Raw genomic sequence first — 19,402 nt, forward strand, 5'->3', positions numbered from 1 at the left:
CCTGCCCTTTCTTCTTAGTCTTGTCGTTTTGTCCCCTTATTCCCCTGTTCCTTCTCCTTATAGCTGTCTTTTCCTTCCTCCTAGGGTTCTCCGTTTTGGTAAAATTTTTTACTATTGTCCTGTTCTTGTCCTCCTTGTTAATATATATATATATATATAGATAGATAATAATAATAATAATAATAATAATAATAATAATAAAATTTGATGCTCGTTTTAATTTCCTTATCAAAAAATTTATGAATATTAATATTCCTATTTACTATGTTCTACCTTTACCATATTAATAAATTTAAAATGAAAATAGAAATATATATTAATTTTAACCTATTCTCATAATTTATTCCATTAAAATAAGTAAATGAATTAATAAATTAGTAAATAATTGGATAAATAAAAATTTTCTAATATATAAAACAATTCGATTGACTAAATAAACTAGAATTAGGTAACTTAGTATAATAATTAAAATAAATTTTGACGCCCGTTTTAATTTTTACTATTTCCTTATCAAAAATTTTATGAATATTAATATTCCTATTTACTAAGTCCTACCTTTACCATATAAATAAATTTAAAATAAAATAGAAATATATATTAATTTTAACCTATTCTCATAATTTATTCCATTAAAATAAGTAAATGAATTAATTAAATATTTGAATAAATAAATATTTCTAATATATGTTGCCAGAAAAGGAAGCTTATGAGGACCTTGGGAATTCCACCCAGATTGGGCGGAGCTCCCAAAGTTTTGAAAAGATTGGCCTAGATTTTGGAAGGCACCAGACTACCCGAAGTAACCAGTAGAACCAGCTAAACCAAAATGCAGACCTTCTGATCCAGCAAAACTCGGAGTTTGACCAACTCCAGCCGAAAAACCCCCATAACCAGCGAAGCTCCCCCTAAAGAATTATAAGGAGTCGATAACCCTTGATAAGGATTCTAAGCAGAAGCTAAGGGAGGAATACTTTGAAATGAACTAATGGTGGAGTACGGCCTATTCCCTTATTGGCAAAAAAATGGATTCCCAGTTCCCATGCCACTAACCGCAGGGTTAGTCCAACCTTGAAAAGGATTACTGCTTTGTCCTGTAGAAGAAAAAGGCATAGATCCTATTGTTGGGTTCAAATGTGGTGTATGACCACTTCCAAAAGGAAAACCCTAAAAGGAAGCCGACCCACCCATCATGGATGTGGAGGCAGTAAATGGAACTGACGGAATACCCTATGAATGGGTGCCAAACAAGAAGAATCCAGAACTAAAAGCATTGGCTTGGGAATTTCCACTCGTGGAAGGAATGGAGGTAGACCCAACTAAGGATGTGCTAACAAAATACCCAAATAAAGATGTAGAGGGGATGGAAATAGTTCCTCCCCCTTGTACTGATGTTGGAGTCTGCATAGTTGTAGCACTTGTGGTAGAAGCCATGCTTCCAGTAGTGGCCATCGATGGTAAGTGCGTACTATGACCTGGACTTGACGGTCTATGCGTCAGAGTCCCAACGTATTGTAACACGTATGGATAGTTAGATGGTATAGGAGAATTCGGAGCCGCTAACGACTCTGGGAGTTCTTCTACCTCTATGCTATCTTCTGATTGAAAGAGAACTATCGTGTTCCTCTTTAGTTCTGCGAAAGTACCGGGCCTATGCTGAACAATAATGTCCTCGAGAGGAGGATCAATCCCTGATGTGTCAGCTACCATGGGATGAAACCCGCTGGCAGTATTACCTCTGCACCTTCCAGGAGAAGGTTCTAAACTTGGTGGTGAAAGACCACGAAGTCTTCGAGACCGTCTAGGTGTTTGGTCAGCCACTTTGAATTTTTTATTAATATCTAATTAAAGACTCAAGAAAAAATGAAAGCTAGGCCAACTAAGAGCACATAGCACACACTAAAATGTCCCTAAAAGATGTCAGCTAGTCAAACAACATTCAATTATTTCCGCTTCGGGTGATGAGGACCGGACACCAAAATACAAGAAAGTGAAGTAAGGGGCCTTCCAAAGATAGTCTGGGATAATGACGACCCAGTCCTACCGGTGAAGGTAACAAAGGAAGTTACGCTGACCTCCTAGCCTGCACCGGTGCAAGCCCCCAAGCTTTGCAAGGATGCCCTCCAGTAGTACCGTTGAGAGTGATACAACGTCGACCTTAGGTGCCACAGGATTCCCCTCCGCAGCCACCTATGTAGATCCCTAGTGGAGTCAACAATTCTGTAAAGGGATAAATTCCCCTAGGGTCTTGGGTTGATACCCTAGCAGATCGGAAGTTATCTACAACGAAAAACACACATTCCACACAGCCATGATGCTAATATAAACAAACTATACGAAGAGAGGTGCACCTGGGGGTCCTTTTTTTGGGAAGATCCAGGCAGGGTCAAAACCCTCTTGGAGTTCCTTTTAGTCCTTCAACCTACAAAAAAATCAATTCTAGAAAGCACAGCAGTATATTGACCAAACATCATAAAGAAATCATCTTCATAGCATATTGAAAGGTAATTAGTTATACAATTAAAACAACCATTCATATGTGAATCATAACTTTGATATCATAAACATGAAGAAGATTTTTATCAGAAACAAGACAAGTGTTTCTATTATTATAGATAACTAAAGTACAAAAAGGAATGATTTCACCTGAGTCTTCCTTTCACGGGCTCCAAGCGGAATCGTCCTTTGGATTCGTCCAGTTTCAAGCCTTCAACAAACTCCTTCCATGACTTACTCCAAGATATCTCGAGCAGTAGAAAGACATCATAACACAAGGAAACAAGGGTTTCCTGTAATGGGGGAAGTGTTGGAAGCACAAGGATCTTCAGACCTGGTCAAGGATAATCTCAGCAGAGTGATCTTTCTCTCTCCTCTCTCCTCCCTTAGGCCTTCGCATTGAAGCTTTTTTATACTTCTCCCAAAGTAGTTTTTTAGTTGGGAATTCATTGGGAACAGTTGGGCCACGGGTACTAATAGGTAATCAACAGGTAAAACCCATGATCTCCGCCCAAAATTAAGGAGATTTAATTTTTTAAGTGTTTTAAGACATATACGCGAGTTGGGTATACACAGACCCACGTACACACGTGTTTAGCTCAGGGCAATGTCGCGTATAGGGAGTAAGACACTGTTTTTTAAGTATTTGGACTAGGTCTGGAAGGAGGGGTTGCCCTAGGCCATGAGTGCAGCATCACAAACATCAAGAGTGAGATTTGGAGCTATAACACTCTTGATATGTACCATAAAATTTCTGAACCTTGGGTGGCAATGCTTGAGGAAGATTTCAACTAGATATTTGAGAGAATGTATGTTGTTTGGGCTACAACAATGCTTCAACTAGCCAGGATGCCTTTGTCCTAAAGAAAGCATAAATAACCTTATCATGGAATCTTCATGTCTTTCCATCAATTCTCATATATGCTTCATAAATTCTAGGACATGTGGGGCAGTAGAAAAAGAGTTCCCCTCAAACTGTGGAAGCTCCTTGCTATAGCTAGGAGGACAAGTTTTTTGTGTGACAACCTATTATTCTATGATACACGGAAATAAAATATGCCCAGAAACTTAAGATGTGTATAAACTCATCACATGAAACTCCTATTCTATAATCTCTCATACTTCCATGAAAATTTCATTACAAAGGTGAAATATTTATAGTGTAACCTACAACTACCTTGAGCGATGTATAAGATATTCCTTTAATAAATTGTGGATGGAAACTTCAACCATAATTGCACCTAGAGAAGTGAGGTGATCTTACATCCCAGTTGGAAATCCCATAGAGAAGGAAACCACCTATATCACTTTGAAATGAGATCTTCTAAATTGTCAATATAAAGTTGAAAGAGTATGGGACCTGGGCGACAATGGAAATCTTTTCTTTGACATGTATGGTTCTATGTATTCCATTTGTTTCTCTGCCTTGCTACTAAATAGTTTAGTATGTATGATTTATATATGCTAATTTTATTGGTTTTTGTGGGATGGTAGTGGCACACCAACTTGGGTTTTGCTCACAGACACCAGCAAAGGGAGAATGTAAAGATAAGCAAGAGAAAATCACAGTTGCCAGAGAATTTACACAACATAGGTCCAAGGAGATAACATTGTCCCAATAGTTGAAACAACAACACTCAACATCCAAGAGAAATATGCTCACCCAGAGAGAGAGAGAGTAGTAGCCATTTTGTTGAACACCAACATTATGAACCCTGGGCTGGAGGAACATCACAATGGGTTTCTTTTTATTTTCCTGCAGAAGTTTTTTTGAGCTTCAGTTCTAGTCACAATCATCATTTTTAGCAACAGTTGCATCATCCTTCTCTACCATTGTCTGGGTCTAGGATATTGCCCCTAATTAGGTCTATTTTTCCGCAGAGGAATATACCGGGCTCTCTTTATGATTCAACTTCATCCTCCTCTATCTCAAGGGAAGCTATTGCATATAATCAATCTCTTGTTGGTGACTATGTTGGGAGATCTATGGGATCTCTTTGCATGAGCCATTACCATTAGCACTGTCTAGGAAAGGTATTGTAGCAAACTTCACTACCCAATAGAAAGACATTAGCTTTTGATTCTTCCACCTATTTTATTTTCTTAATTCTTTGAAAACTCTTTGGTTGGAATTTACTCTTCATATCACTTTTCCTCTCATTTCCTAAAATCTCAACAATTTTATCCCAAGGAAGCCTCCCTTGAGCAGGGGAGAGGCAACTTAAAGTGTAAAGGAGAGAGGGTTAGGTGATAGTGGTCTCCCTCTTAGTTACATGAAAAGTTTTCTTGATCTTTAGGACTTTATGACAAACAATGAGGATTTATGTGATAAAAAGATCTAATGAAAGTGTTTCAACAATGCAATTTTGGGGTGATCTATTTTATTTTTAGATAATTTTATCAATGTAAAAAATTTTGCCTCGCTGAGCACTTTTAACGTATGTATGATGATTAGTTTAGAACCCATTCATTATTCATTGATTTCAAACCCTAAGTATATGATGTCAAATGAGGGCTCTTTTCAACCCTTGACAACTCTCTCCAAGCCTTTACTTCTAAGATAAGTCTCTGTCCTTGCTAGAATTCTGGTACCTGTAATGACTGCTAGAAATAATTTGTTGGAATTTAATAAATCCTATCTCTTGGCTCTTTAAATATTTCTTTGATACTTTAGATTTATAGGAAGTCTGATCAATTATATGTCTTTAATCCTCACTTTCGTTGCGCCACTCTGATTCCTTCAATAGGTCAGAGTTAACCTCTAATTCCTCGTTCTCTGTTTCTAGCTATAGGGTGAAATTCCTAGCACAATTTAATTATATTTAGTTCAATATTTAGACTTGAATTATGTTTAAAATTTTATTGTGACATCGTTTTTAAATACTCTGATATGTCATATACTTATACTTATTCCAAGAGTGTATTTAACTATTGGATACTATCTACTTACATGTTTCAGCTCTGTTTTTCACTCTCAGACACCTTAAAAGAAAAAAGGTATGAAACCTAATATTTAAACATTATGGAAAATTTGCATTATTCATCTGCAAGGAATATGAAAAGTGATAAATGAACTCGAATAGTCTTTGTGAATCCCAAAGGCCTCTTAAAAAATAAAACTCAAAAAATAAAAGTCACATAATATCATATTATATTTGAATCTTTGTATTCGTTTAAGACTTATCCTTCCATTTATGCCTGCCCGACACTTTTCTTATCCAGCATGATCTCAAGGACTCTATAAAAATTAAACGTTTTGTAGAGTCCAAGAACAAAGCAGCAATTGAATGTCTTTAATACAAAATTTCAAGCACATTTATCTCATACACCTTAACTTTTGAACTTTGAAAATGGTGGAGGCTCTCTCACAAGTTTTTGAGTTTCCAGACTATTTGATTGAATAGATGTTGACATGTGTACCAGTAGAATATATTTAGAATTTGGGCACCCTCCACGAGGAATGGAACAAAATTCCATGGTTGATCGCAGGTGATGTGGACAACAATCAGGATTGTTGGACATACTCCACCCACTCAGGAAAATGGCAGAGCACCCCTCTATCCCTTCCCTTCATGAAATTTTATCAAGAAGATGCAAAGCAAATTCCTGCTCCCTTTAGTTACCTGGAATTAACCACAGGTTTTTCTTGTTTCAAAGAAATTTCAACCGCTCCAAATATAGTTTTAAATTTTGGAGAAGGCATTTATCTTAGCAAGTGCATATTCTAAAATATTTGAGAACTTTCAATTACACCATCAAATTTTCAAAAATTCTCTTTTTCAAATTTTGATTTTGAAATATTTTATAAATCCAAAGTATATCATCAAATTTTCAAAAATTCTTTTTTCTTGATACAAATTCTGAAATATGTCGAAAATGTTCAGTACACTATAGGAGTTAAAATTCCTCCAAATAGTTCTCTGAACATCATGGCTGGCTAAGACTTGGTTTCCATAGGATCTGCAATAATGCTACAATAATTTCCCCATAGGAGCTGTCCAAAGTGGAATTTGGCCCTAGTTGTCAATTTTAACAAGTATTTACATGGTTGAAACAATTTCAAGATGCACAAATGTTTGGCCTATCTAACTTAATAATAGGCATTTTTAGAAAAGCATTTGAAATTCTAGTTACAAATCATGTTAATATTATGAATTAAAAATAGTTGTACAATGTTTTTCTGAGTTCTAGTGCAACAATAAATCAACTCGCAAATTTATTTTAGTAATAGGTTTTATTTATGGCTTCAGTTCCATTTGAGGAATCCACCGATAGTACATTTTGAATCAAAGTGTTTCATCCAAATAGTAATATTTCTTCATGTTTTTTGGAGCTTTGAATTGAAATTTCATACTTTGCTTCTTTGCTCTTTTTTTTATAATAACCAATATGCTTGTGGAATTTTACTTACTTTTTCATTTATTTATGTGCAAAAAAATATGGAGTTGTTTTATAAAATTGCTACGGTGAAGAAAATTCTATCATTAGCATGGTCAAGTGTCGAAAAGGTTGTACATTTGCTGAAATTCGTGATGAAACTGTGGATGATGAAATCGTTGGATACCCTTTTGATTTTATCCGGGATGGAACAGGTTTAAATCCAAAGCAAGAGAAAAAATGGAAAGTTTGTACAACACTTGTAGGCATCAAGAGGAAACTAGGCACATTTGATGTGGAAGAACAATGTTCAAATGTAGTGAAAACAATACCAATCTTTGAAAACATTGAAGTGAATGTGGAGGGACCTATGCATAAACAACCAAGAGTTGAAAATATGTCTTTGTCAGTGGAACAAGCCATATTTGTTGATCCTAGTGTATTGGAATCTTGGGGAAAAAAATTTAAAAGTTTAATGGAAGAGTTTGTCAATGAGAAAATTACTCTCAAAGTATATTCAGAAAAGGGAGAATCTAAAATAAAGATCCATTGTGAAATTTGTGGCATTGATTATGGAATAGGTGATGTATCCTTGGCAGCATGAACAACATGCAACTTCAAAAACCATCATATGAAAACAGGGGCCCATCAACAACACCTATCAATGCCAAGTGGTAGTGAAATTCCTTCATGTAACGAAGTACAATAGACAATGATGGTTGGAGATCAATTTCATATTGATCAAGCAATCAACAAGACACAAGAGCCTAATTTGTTCAAGGTGGTGGAAGCAACACTTACAGACTATAAGGACATGAAAAAAGTGAGAATGGAATGTACACGATACAATAAATGGTTTTGTTTAGTGCCGACAAGTGCTAATATTATCAGTTCTCTAAATGAACACATGAAATCAAAGAAGCACAATGTTACTACTACAAATGAGGGTTCATATGAGGATATTGGGTTGAGGAGTGGAACAGTTGGGAGACCCAAAAAGCCTACCAATGATAAGTCCCAACAAATTTTAACTAGGTTCTTGGTCCCATTATTACCATCAGTAATTCATAGGGGTTCTACAAGTGCAGATCCTTCTACTTCAGGTATGTTAATTAACAACTTAGACTAAACTTGAATATGAATTTGTATATTATTTTATTTATCTTACTTAAAATTTATTTGTTTGTTGTCATCTTATTACAACTCAATTATCTCCCTTGTTACTACAATGTTGGGGGTATTTGTATCCTTATATTGATAGAAATGGGGAATGGTTGGAAACAAAGGTCCTAATGGATGATCAAAGTGGTGGAAAATTATGGGCCATAGAGAAGCATACCAAGATCATGTTATGTTATGAGGGTATTGAATGTCGTATTGATGGTACATATAGGCATATTCATTGCCAGAGGGCTTCTGAAATAGGGATACCATTTTATTCATTAACATGCAAATTTTGTAAGTTGGCTCCAGAATGTGATGACTTCAGGATGCGATTATATCGTGAATCAATGTGCACCAATAAAATAAGTGAATGAGATACAGGAAAAGGTAGAAGACTCGACTATTTAACTCACAATGAATTGAAGAATGTTGCAAGGGTTACAAATGCTAACCATAGATCAACAATGCGATCTCTTTGGTGGCAGAGGACAAAGGTTGCTACACTCTCTATTAGAATGAGATCCCTAAAGGAAATGTTGTTTAAATCAATAGAAAGGAAGGATGTCTTTAGGATTTGCAAGGATGTGTGCGAGGCACATAAGCAAGGAAAATTATAAGGTAAAGATGCAGTTTGGGAATTTGTCAAGGATATTTTTCATAACTTGATGCATGCAAAAGAAGGGAGAATGTATAGTACATCCACAAAATCCCTTTATGAGATGATCAAGTTATGAGGTGGCCCTCGATTACATATTTTATTAGCTTGAATCTAGATGGTCCTTCAATATCTACGACTTTAAGGCTAGTTAGCATATATCCCAAGGGAGCACGAGCATATTTTTGAGACGGTCGGAAAAGTTTATGCTTCTTATAAAGCCAAGCATAGCATAGATGGCCCAATTCCTGTGTTGCTCACTGAAGATGAAACAATTGTGAAAAAATATGTTAGGTGGGTAGCAAAAAGTGATACACTAGTGGGGTTTTGTGGTACAAAAGAAGAACATAAATGCCATTCACATTTCTTGGTGAGAGTTGGTGACAAAGTTGTAGGCTATGAGATTATAATAGATTCTTTTAAGAACAATGTTATTGGCCATTACGCACGTGTTATTATTGCAAACCCTTTACATGAAAGGCTTCCTTGTTTGGTTGTGGTTGTTCATCCAACATGCAATAGGTTCAATGCAATTTTTTTTATCACCAATGGGAAAAGGTAGAATCTATGTGGAAGAAAAAGGTCGAAAATAATTTGGGACCTATTGTTAGTCATTCCTCAGATTGGGATAGCAAAAGAAGAAAACTTATGTTGAAGGATTATTCTTCAACATCAGCTCTTCGATATCAAATTCCTTGGGAAGGGTGGAGGCTAATCGGGTTGTATAATGGTTGCAATGTAACAGGATTGCATGACCAGGATTACATCCACAACGACAAAAAGCTAGTGAATAATTTGTTTAGTGGTTGACAAGAATTGGTTTTAGGAAATGATTACATAAGTTTTGGTCATGTCAGAATGGTTTATCACAGTTTTAAAGTGGATGACCACAAGCTTAAGGGTGAAGATATAGGGAGGATGGATCGACAAAATTGGGGATCCGCACAATGCATTGCTTCAAGGCATGTTCAGAGGTGTTTGAAAGAGTTGAGAAGTACACCAAGTGGAAAGTTAGAGAGGACACTAGCTACAGAGACTTATCTAATGATTGTTGCTGACTACATTGACATCTTTATGTCTCATAGTTTGAGCCTTTGGGAAAGGGTGCGAAATGCTTCACGAGTTCATCATTTCTTCACATTATGGTTATGTTGGGTATAGAAACAATCTCATACTAATGTCAACATAAATTTCATCAGCAGAGAAGCATATCAAGATGTGAAAATTTCTTGCCATTTTGCAGTTTTGTTGATGAGATTGTTTTGAGATCATTACTCTAACTTTCCATGTGTTTTGCACTTGACTGGGTCAGATGTATGTGAGAACTTCTTTAGTAAAGTTGGTGGGATGGTTGGAGTGGAGAGGGCCTATGATTTCACTGACTTGCTTCATGTTGTTGGAACCCTTAATAGAGTTGTTGAAGAAGAATCAAATCCCCAAGGGCTTCATTTTAATAAATCTCATAAGAAGCAAGAAATAATTTGGAATAGATTGCACCAAGAAACAATAAAAAACATTGATATATTGTCGCAATATGATTCAATATCCACAGACGCTAAAATTGTAGAAGCCCTTAAGATTGGATTGAAGGATGCACAAGACATTTTATCAACTCTTGGAATGCAACCAGAAAATTACACTCAATCTTATTTGTGGGTTAAACCATGGACAGAGGAACAAAATTATCCAACATTCCAAATTGTGGATGAAGTAGTTGATGCTTCTCCACTAAGTTGTTCCAACTCTATATTCCAATCTTCATCATCATTGGTACAGAATGAAAGTGAATTGAAAATAATGGAAAGTGAGTGGAAACACGAGTTGGATGAAATTTTAGATTCCATTGATGAAAATGGAAGCAAAACGATAAAGCCAATCGTGGATCTTGATGGTAAAGATATTTTTAAAGCATGTTTGGTTAGTCAGTTGAATGGAAATCCAACATTATTAAAAGTTAGGTTGAAAAAAGTGAGAAATGGGGTCTACTTTAAGCAAGATGGGAAGGCTCCACAAAAGGGTGTTTCAATTGGCTTTGGAATTGGATCAGATTGTGGGGTGTTGTTTGAAAGCAACTCAATTCCCCCCACTGAACATACTACAAGAAAAGGTGTTCCTCGAAGTACAAAACAAGGTGTTTCTTGTGGAACGTGGTACATTGGAAGGGTTCAAAGAATAAGGAAGAAAGATGGTAATAGGGTGTTTGATTACCATAATTAAATTGACCTTTTGGATAGATTAGAAGGCATCGAGCTTCAATTATGTTGCTATAGTATAATAAAGGGGAAACGCATGTATAAGTATGATTTGACAGATCATGCATTTGTACAACTTGAATCTATTATAGCAATCGCAAACTTATCATACAATGCTAGGAATGATACATACAAATTAGAAAAATGTCATTACAAAGTTTTTTCAGATTTTGTGAAAAATTTGAACAAGGTAAATTTTCAAAACATTCTACTTTCTCTTTCCTTATGTATTTCCATATGTTGGATCATCTATAAATAATTATTGGTTGTATTTTTGTTGATTTGTTTGTATGAATCTGATGTTAATTTTGTACTTTTTGGTTTTAGGTCTAGTGAATAGTTCAAATGGTGAATGTTTGGGACGTGGTTCGGGATAACTAAACCTTTTTTGCTACCTGCAATTTTCTATAAGTTTATTTCACTAGTCAGTCATCCTTTTGTAGTTGTGTTTCATTCAAATATTAACTTGGTCCCTCTGAAGTTGGTCCATTTAATCATAAAAAACAAGAAGAGGTGGTTCCTTTTTCATGAATATGTTTTGTGGATAAGTATGTGGTTTTTCTCACTAATGTTAACATTTTCCTTGAATTTTTAGATTAATCGTTCTTTTGCTAGAAAGGATATCAAGGATCTGATGGCACGAGCTTCAGTCATGATGGTTTTTGCTCACTCAAGTCAACAAATTTACACCATATCAATGTCTATCACATGAAGTGCATTTTATTTTGTATGTTTATGTGGTAGTTGGCTTTCCTATTTTTTAAATTGGACATATAAATCAAAGTCTGTAGTTCAAATGTGCCATCAGAGTCTTTTTGGAAGTATTTATGTTTTGGCCATCTGCATGGGGTCTACAACAGTTAAATTACATTTGGTTATTACTGTCAATTGAGTCCTCAATCATATTTTTGGCATTTCCTTTCAGTGCTTTCACTAAACGACATTAACATTAATTACTATCCGTAAAGGCTTTTGGACATGTGATGGTAGTTTGTTTTTAAATTATTTGCAACTTTATTGAGATATGTGCTTCTGGTAGATTGTTTGGGTGATGGCACTTTGCTTTCTTATTTTTACCTACATTGATATACATGTGTTTGATGGGCCTTGCAATGTGTTCGTATGATCCAAGGGCTATTTTAAGGTGAATGGTATCTGATTTTTTGCAACTTTTGGATTGACAAGAATTTGATAGGGTGAATGGTATGCAAATTTTAATTGATTTTATTTTTCCAAAGAAAGAATGCATACGTTTCTATTTCATGTTTTGGAAAAGGAAATTACATAGCAAAGTATTTATAGCATGACATATTACCTCCAAAAAGGAAAATAAGGCCACTTGGTGGCCACTTTTCACAAATTTTTATACAGAATATACCTATGATCTCTCCCGGGAACATAACTAGAAGAAAAAAATATGCGTTGTTGAGTGAGGCGGGTTGTCAATGGGAGGTGATGTAGAGCTAGTTCCCAGTTTTCTGTTGCTTATTGGTCTCTCCATTATCCCAGAATCTCCAAGATGGCTGGTAAGATTTTAGAATTCTTGAATTTATGTTTAAGGTTAGGATCACACTCAGTTATGGCTTCCTTATCAATTTTGGAGGGGTTTGATTGTTCAATAGTTACTGAATACTTTGTGTTTGTATTTTCAGCAAACCAAAATTGGAATCGAAAATAGGGTGGCAAAGCCCAACAAGCCCATGGCTAGCAAAGGTATTTTACAGTATTTTGTTGTCTAAAAGGATTGGAATCTAACCCTTAGACTGTAACACATTCTTCTTGTATGTGTTCAACCACTTATCAATTTATCTTATTTATGGATACGATGTGATTATGTTACAAGAGATACAGTTTTCTTATGTTATAAACAAAATATATTTATATGGGTTTATTTTGCAGGCTCTATACAAACATTCATGCTTTGAAGCCCAAATTGAAGAGTAAAGTGGCAATTTCAGAGTCTATTGCTTTAAATGAAGGCCAAAGAAATACCCTCGTGACCTCTCCTACTCCACTTCTACCATTCCAAACAAATATGAGAATAATATTCAAGATCCAAGCATAAATGTCACTTCAACAGAAGCTATAGGAGTTGGTGCATCAACATTTCACAAGAAGAAGGATCTAGCTTCTACCAGAGTGCACATTGATAAGAAAAAGCTCGATTCAATTTAGGAGGGCATGGTAGATTCTGAATTGTATGATATGTACTTTTCAACTATAACAGATGAATATTCTAACACCAGGCTTTGTAATGTGTCTTAACAGTGGTATTAGGTTTTTCACAATAGTCATAGGTTTTCTCTAGTGCTTTTACAAAGCTTTTTCTGACCAGTGCTTAACAAGCTGACTTGGCTCTAGGTCTATGGAGTTGTTTCATAGATTCAATTTATTCTAGCATGATGATATGTGGGCGTTTGTTGTAGCATGGTTTCTTTTGGACTATAGGGGCCATCTACAACCTCTTTGTTGATGCATTTCTAGTTCAATGATGGATTGCAGTCAGTGTTATTTTGGTTATATGCACCTTTACTTGTTATATATATGAGAAACTTTGAATATTTGTGTATAACAGTTTAGATTCATATTGATGTACATGAATATTTACATTTTTTTTTAAATGAATATTTATGTAATTTTTGGTTCACTGGTATTTTGGTTTGGTTTTTCTCTGATTATTAGTTTTGGGGTCAACTGGTTTGATGACTGGTCCAATTCTGATAACATTGGTTCATTTTCCATTGATCATTTTCATTTTTAACTTTTGAGTCTTGATTTTTTATACTAATGACCTTAGACCAAGCCTATACTAATCACCTTTTACTATTTCTGAGTTTGAGTAATTTCAATTTACTAGTCTAATATTTAGACTTTAGTATCTACTATTGAATCATTTATGATGTGTGAATTAATATATTTTGTTATTGAATTTAAATTTGAATCATGTTTATAACACACACATATCCTAACATCCCCCTATCCCTTGAATCTTGGGAACTAGGTGGAACATTAGTTGTAATTGCCTGATATTTGGTCATTGAATGAATGCCACCTCTTGGGTATGACTCTATAGTATTGATTTTAGCGTCATGGTTGAGTGTATTGGTTGATGGGAGATGTTTTTGATGATGCCACTTTGAGTTTAGAGACCCAACCTTTATGACAAGCTTCATATGTGGAATCCTCGAGTTTTATAAGAAGGCTAAATAAGTAGTCTTCATAGAAAATCTGAAAATGAAATCTAAAATGTTCACCAATGCACTCATGTTCCTGTAAGTTTGGTCTAGGGGTCAAACTTGACTCTTGAGCATTACAGGAGTGCTACATTACTCCTTAAGCTCACCCAAGAATTCTATCAATCTTCCTTAGACTTCATTCTTGATTTAAGCATAGATCTGGGCAAAAGAGCTATGGAAATGTATTGTGGATTGGCTGGAATAGTGAAATCTTTGATCTCTACCTTATGGAATCCTCATACCCTATCTAACGAGAATCTTGAAGGTTTTTGTTCTAATTTGGAGTCTTGGAGTGCAGAATTTATATATGACCATTTATATGCTTATGGGCCAACTCCTCAATGTTTATACTTGCTTGGATGAGGAATTATTATTATGAATTATCTTCAGTAAAATAGACCTTGGAAATCTGAATTGACATCCATAGGCCATATTTGGGTTAGCTTGAAAATATGAAATCAGCTATGCATATGTGTGTATTTATGTATGTATTCAAATTGGGATGAAAATCCAAGTCCAATCCATTTTAGGACAACATGTATGTTCACCTCTCATGTATATATAGGTATTTTTCTCTGACAAAATACAAACACATGCAGCCTAGAAAATTGTAGTTGATGGGCCATGAGTTGGAGTGCAGGTTAGTCATGGAATATTGGATGTGTCCTCATCCAAGGCTTGCAAGCATAATTATGTATGTATCCTTAAGATAAGGCAGAGCATCCCATTACAACAAGGGAGAGCATCCTATTACAACGATAATGTAATGGGTGTTAGCACCAAGAACTTCATGGATGAAATGACAAATTTGTACACAGGCTTGAGGGCTTGTAAGTATTTCTTTGGTCTTACTGTGGTCTTGCTACAGGTTGGCTACACATGTACTTACATAGCTAAATAGGCCATCATATCATGGAACTTCTCACTCAAAAAGGAATAAGAGTCACACTAGACCTCTTTCTCCTCGTCAGAGTATCTAATAGAGACTATTCTGTGATGGTTTCAAAGGCTTTTCGTGGGATTTTATTTTGGTAAAAATTGGGCATCATCCAGACCAGGAAATTAATTTTCATTTTGGGAGTGTACTTCCAATGCTCTTATGCCTGAAGAAAGTGTTAGCCATCTAAGCCAACAGATTCAAAAACTAGATACAAGTTGCAATGGCAAAGATTGTCTCTTGCCTCAGAAAAGTACTCATGGCAAAGTTATCACTTGCCTAGGTATGGTTTTGCATGTGCAAAAATTATGTAGTTCGATTCTATTTCTAGAGGTTTCAGTTCAGAATTAGCAAGATTAAGAGATGCATTGTGACCTAATAAGCAGCTGTAGTAGCATGGGAAGCTAAGAAACCACTCGTTATTGAAGAAATTCAAGTAGATCTTCCACAGGCTATGGAAGTCTGTATCAGAATCACTCGCACATCCCTCTGTCATACTGACATTACATTCTGGAATGGTGGAGTAATCAGTGACGTGGTTTCAATCTTGTTATGCTATATATTTTCCATGAAGGTTGTGGAGCTTGTTATGTGATGCAGGAGCATGAGGTTTGGAGGAAAAAATATTCAAACTTATTCCAAAAATACAAAAAAATCTACAAGCAAAGGAGTGGGATCCTTTAGCCATCAATTTACAGCTTTCTAGATAGGATTGTGAGCTAGAAATTAGCAATTGAATGATTTTGTAATTAATTAGAATAGTTTGATTTAGTTGAGATTCTAGAGGAGAATATTTCTCAGATTTGATCCATTGTTTAAGGATCTTATAGTTAGAGTGGAGTTGTATTTATGTAAGTTTCGAAGGATGTAAAACGGATTTGGACCGACTGGATCTTTGGACTAATTGGAATTGATTTGGCTTGTCTGGCCTTATATGAATAAATATTGCAAAAACTTAAGCTTTATGTATTCCCATTGTAAATTGGTCAATCCCGGAGGTGTGAGATTCTCTGTAATCCTTTGCTTTTCATCGATTCTTGGCTTGGTTTGAATTGTTAAAGGTACTTTAAATTCATGTTCGGTTTGGTAAATTATTTTCACTGTGATTGTTTAAGTCTTTGTCGCTATATTTATAGCTACGGATGGTTGAAAGCATTAAATTCTGAAATCAAGCGACATACCACAGTCATCCTACACTGTTGATTTCATTAACTAACTTGTGCGCTAATTGAATCCCACAAGCCGTAGATCTCTTGGCCTTGTCATCTGGTGGATTTCGGGTTGAAAAAGTGAACGTGTTAAGTGAGAGGTCGGACCCAAACTTTATTATATTGGCAATTTATAATTACCATCGGGTCCGAAATTTGGTTAAGGGTCGTGCAGTTTGTGTGCCCGAAATCACTTTTGGTCGTCGAATCAGTTGGGGGTTAGATCTACAACGGGGAACCTCCGAGCAAATTTATTGATCAGACGAATAGTTGACTGTCGGATCGCGATTAACCGCAACCATTGGATCGCAGAACTATATCACATCATTATATATTATCGCATTGGGGAAAATGCCATGGAGGTGTTAAGCCCGGTCTGTTGTGACTACCGGGAAGTGATGCTCCGATAGTGTATTTTATGCGCTTTCGCATGTTTGCCATTTTAAACAGCGCCAATAGTGGTTTTATGTGTATTGTTCCATTTCTATTGTAAAGACAATGTCGATAGTGTATAGAGCCCCTCTGTTATGAAATTGTGCCCGATAACGAAGGTTTGGGCTATTAATGTAAAGGATTTGATTATAGCAGCTGCCAAGGGGAAATTTATAAAACATTCAGTCTAGTAATACATTACTGATACTCCACCCGAGAAAGAAGAAGGGATTCTGCCAAAATTAGAGGAGATTGTATCAGGTTTTGAGCGTTTGTCTTTAATGCCTGCACTCTGGCCACCATTATGCTTTTTAGTGGTACTCATTGCTGGCCATAATTGTTTTACTTCAAATGGCTTATGTATGTCTGCAGGATGAAAACATGCAAACTTTTCCTCGCATACTTGGACACGAGGGTGCTGGGTAAACCTTTGTTAGTTATAGTTAATATGAGTCTGATTATATGTTTTTCGAACAAATTACGAAATAAGAGCATACAATTTATGATTGCAGGATAGTAGAGAGTGTGGGAGAAGGCGTGATAGATATTAAGGTTGGAGACCATGTAATTCCCTTGTTCACAGGGGAGTGTGGAGATTGTGTGTTATGTAAATCTAAGAAGACTAATCTGTGTGATAAATTCAAAATCGATCTCACAAGAAAAGTGATGAGAAACGATGGAAAGACGTGTTTCTCAATCAAGGGATTGCCCATTTACCATTTCATGTCCACTTCTAGGTTTAGCGAATACACAGTTGTTGACTATGCTTGCATTGCCGAAATCAATCCAGAGGCTTCACTAGAAAAAGCATGCTTGTTTGGTTGTGGAATAGCCACTGGTATATTTGTTGTGACTTTTTTTATGCATCTAAGCCTCAATATTGGAGCTACAATATTCAACTTACAATTAGAATGAGCGATATCTCTTTTGACTTTTCAGGTGTTGGAGCTGTTTTCAACACAGCTAACTTCCAAAGTGGATCAACTGTGGCAATTTTGGCCTCGGTACCATTGGCCTTGCTGTTAGTAATATTGTCTTGACACTAGTTCAATTTTATGTGATATTCTCTACAAACAATTTCAGATTTCATGATATTCTCTAAAGTGTACTCATCATGTTTTCATGGGAACTCTATAGGTCACAGCGGGTGCAAGAATGAGAGGTGCCTCCAAGATAATCGGTATTGACACAAATTCAAGCAAGTTCATCAAAGGTAAAATGGATTCTCCTATGAAGATCAAACAACCATATATTTTCTGAGTCCTAATTATGTAGAACCAACTAAAATGAATATCATCATAACTGAGACGAGGGAATTAAGTATAAACTCATTTATTAACTTCATTTCTAATGCAGTGAAATACTTGGGTGTGACTGAATGCATTAATCCAAAAGACCATGAAAAGCCCATTCAAGAGGTAAGTTAAATGCTTTTTTGCTTAATAAAATGTTCACAGATTTATCTTTGGTTCACGATAAGGAGAAAGTTATATTTATGTCAGGTAATAGCAGAGAAGACACAAGGAGGTGTGGATTATAGCTTCGAATGCATTGGAAATACAGGTGTTTTGTATCAGTCTTTCTTGGCTACTCGGGAGGTAAAACAGCTAGTCTTTTTCCCTTTTTTAATAGTGATGTAGATTGATGGAGAATCGTTATCAGCTGCAACTATTACATTAGGAACAATTATTCCATAAATATCATTAACATACAGTTAAAATAAATATCAGTAATGGACAGTTACAAAAAATTGAAACTTTAATTTTATATAATTAGAAAACAAATTGTTAACCAAACCATTCGAACTAAAATCTCTTAGAATCTGTCTCAATTCTATATAATTGAAAAATAAATGGTTTCCCAAACCACTCTCACTAATTTGAAAACCCTTCTCTTTACCAAGTCATCTCATTCAAAGTTTCATCATCCTTCTCTTTATTGACATCCTGGATTAACTGCTCAAAAACCCCTGAGGTTATATTTGTGTTTTTCTGTTCTAGAGTCACAACTTTCAACACCTTGAATTTTAGGCTAGGCATCCCAGCCTTAAGATATTTAAGAACCCATCTCAATCCCTCATCTCCCACATCTGCATCATAATTTTTTTGTGTCAGTATCTGAGTCTTCAGTAGCTTTAGGTGATACTGAAAAGGAAGCATCTGTAGATTGTCCATTCCGCTACAAGTAGATGTGAAGTAGACCATCTGCTCCTTGTATTTCTGATCACTATCTTTTGTTACGAAAATTTCAAACAAAGGAATGCCTGGAGCTCCTGCAGCCAGATGCCTTGCATTGTAACCCTTGGCAACAAATCTCTCATGTTGAGAATCAATATGGACGGTTCTGCCATATGGATCATTTGCACCCTCTGCCAAACCAACCCACCATCCAATGTCATGTTTAATCATTCCTTGTAAACCTAGAGTACAATGATCATGTGATGGCACCAATATAGGATCTGAAGTGCATGAATAGTTCCCTGAAACGGAATTAGCCCAATTTGAAGAAGTGGAATATTTCTCAATAATGTGTAATGAGTGGATTTAGCCTCCTATTTCCTCTGAATACGGATGAAATCTTCCTTTCACCATATAATTTATTTGCAACACCTCGAATCTGGTTTAGAAGCCAAGAATTGTGGAAACAAC

General features: G+C 35.7%; 1 protein-coding gene and 1 pseudogene across 1 annotated transcript; one reads left to right on the forward strand and one right to left on the reverse strand.

Annotated features, from left to right (window-relative positions):
- LOC149257515 (uncharacterized) overlaps positions 1–18,480 on the forward strand; it is a 79,426-nt pseudogene extending 60,946 nt beyond the window's left edge.
- Positions 18,481–18,649: 169 nt separating this feature from the next.
- Positions 18,650–19,162, reverse strand: LOC149257516 (protein EXECUTER 2, chloroplastic-like). The gene has a single exon (XM_089378254.1). The coding sequence runs from the start codon at positions 19,160–19,162 to the stop codon at positions 18,650–18,652; it is 513 nt and encodes a 170-aa protein (XP_089234380.1).
- Positions 19,163–19,402: the final 240 nt, after the last annotated feature.

The sequence above is a fragment of the Pinus tabuliformis genome, chromosome 6 (assembly GCF_031772625.1).
Source record: "Pinus tabuliformis cultivar Carrire ecotype Pingquan chromosome 6, CPIR1, whole genome shotgun sequence".
Taxonomy (NCBI): domain Eukaryota; kingdom Viridiplantae; phylum Streptophyta; class Pinopsida; order Pinales; family Pinaceae; genus Pinus; species Pinus tabuliformis.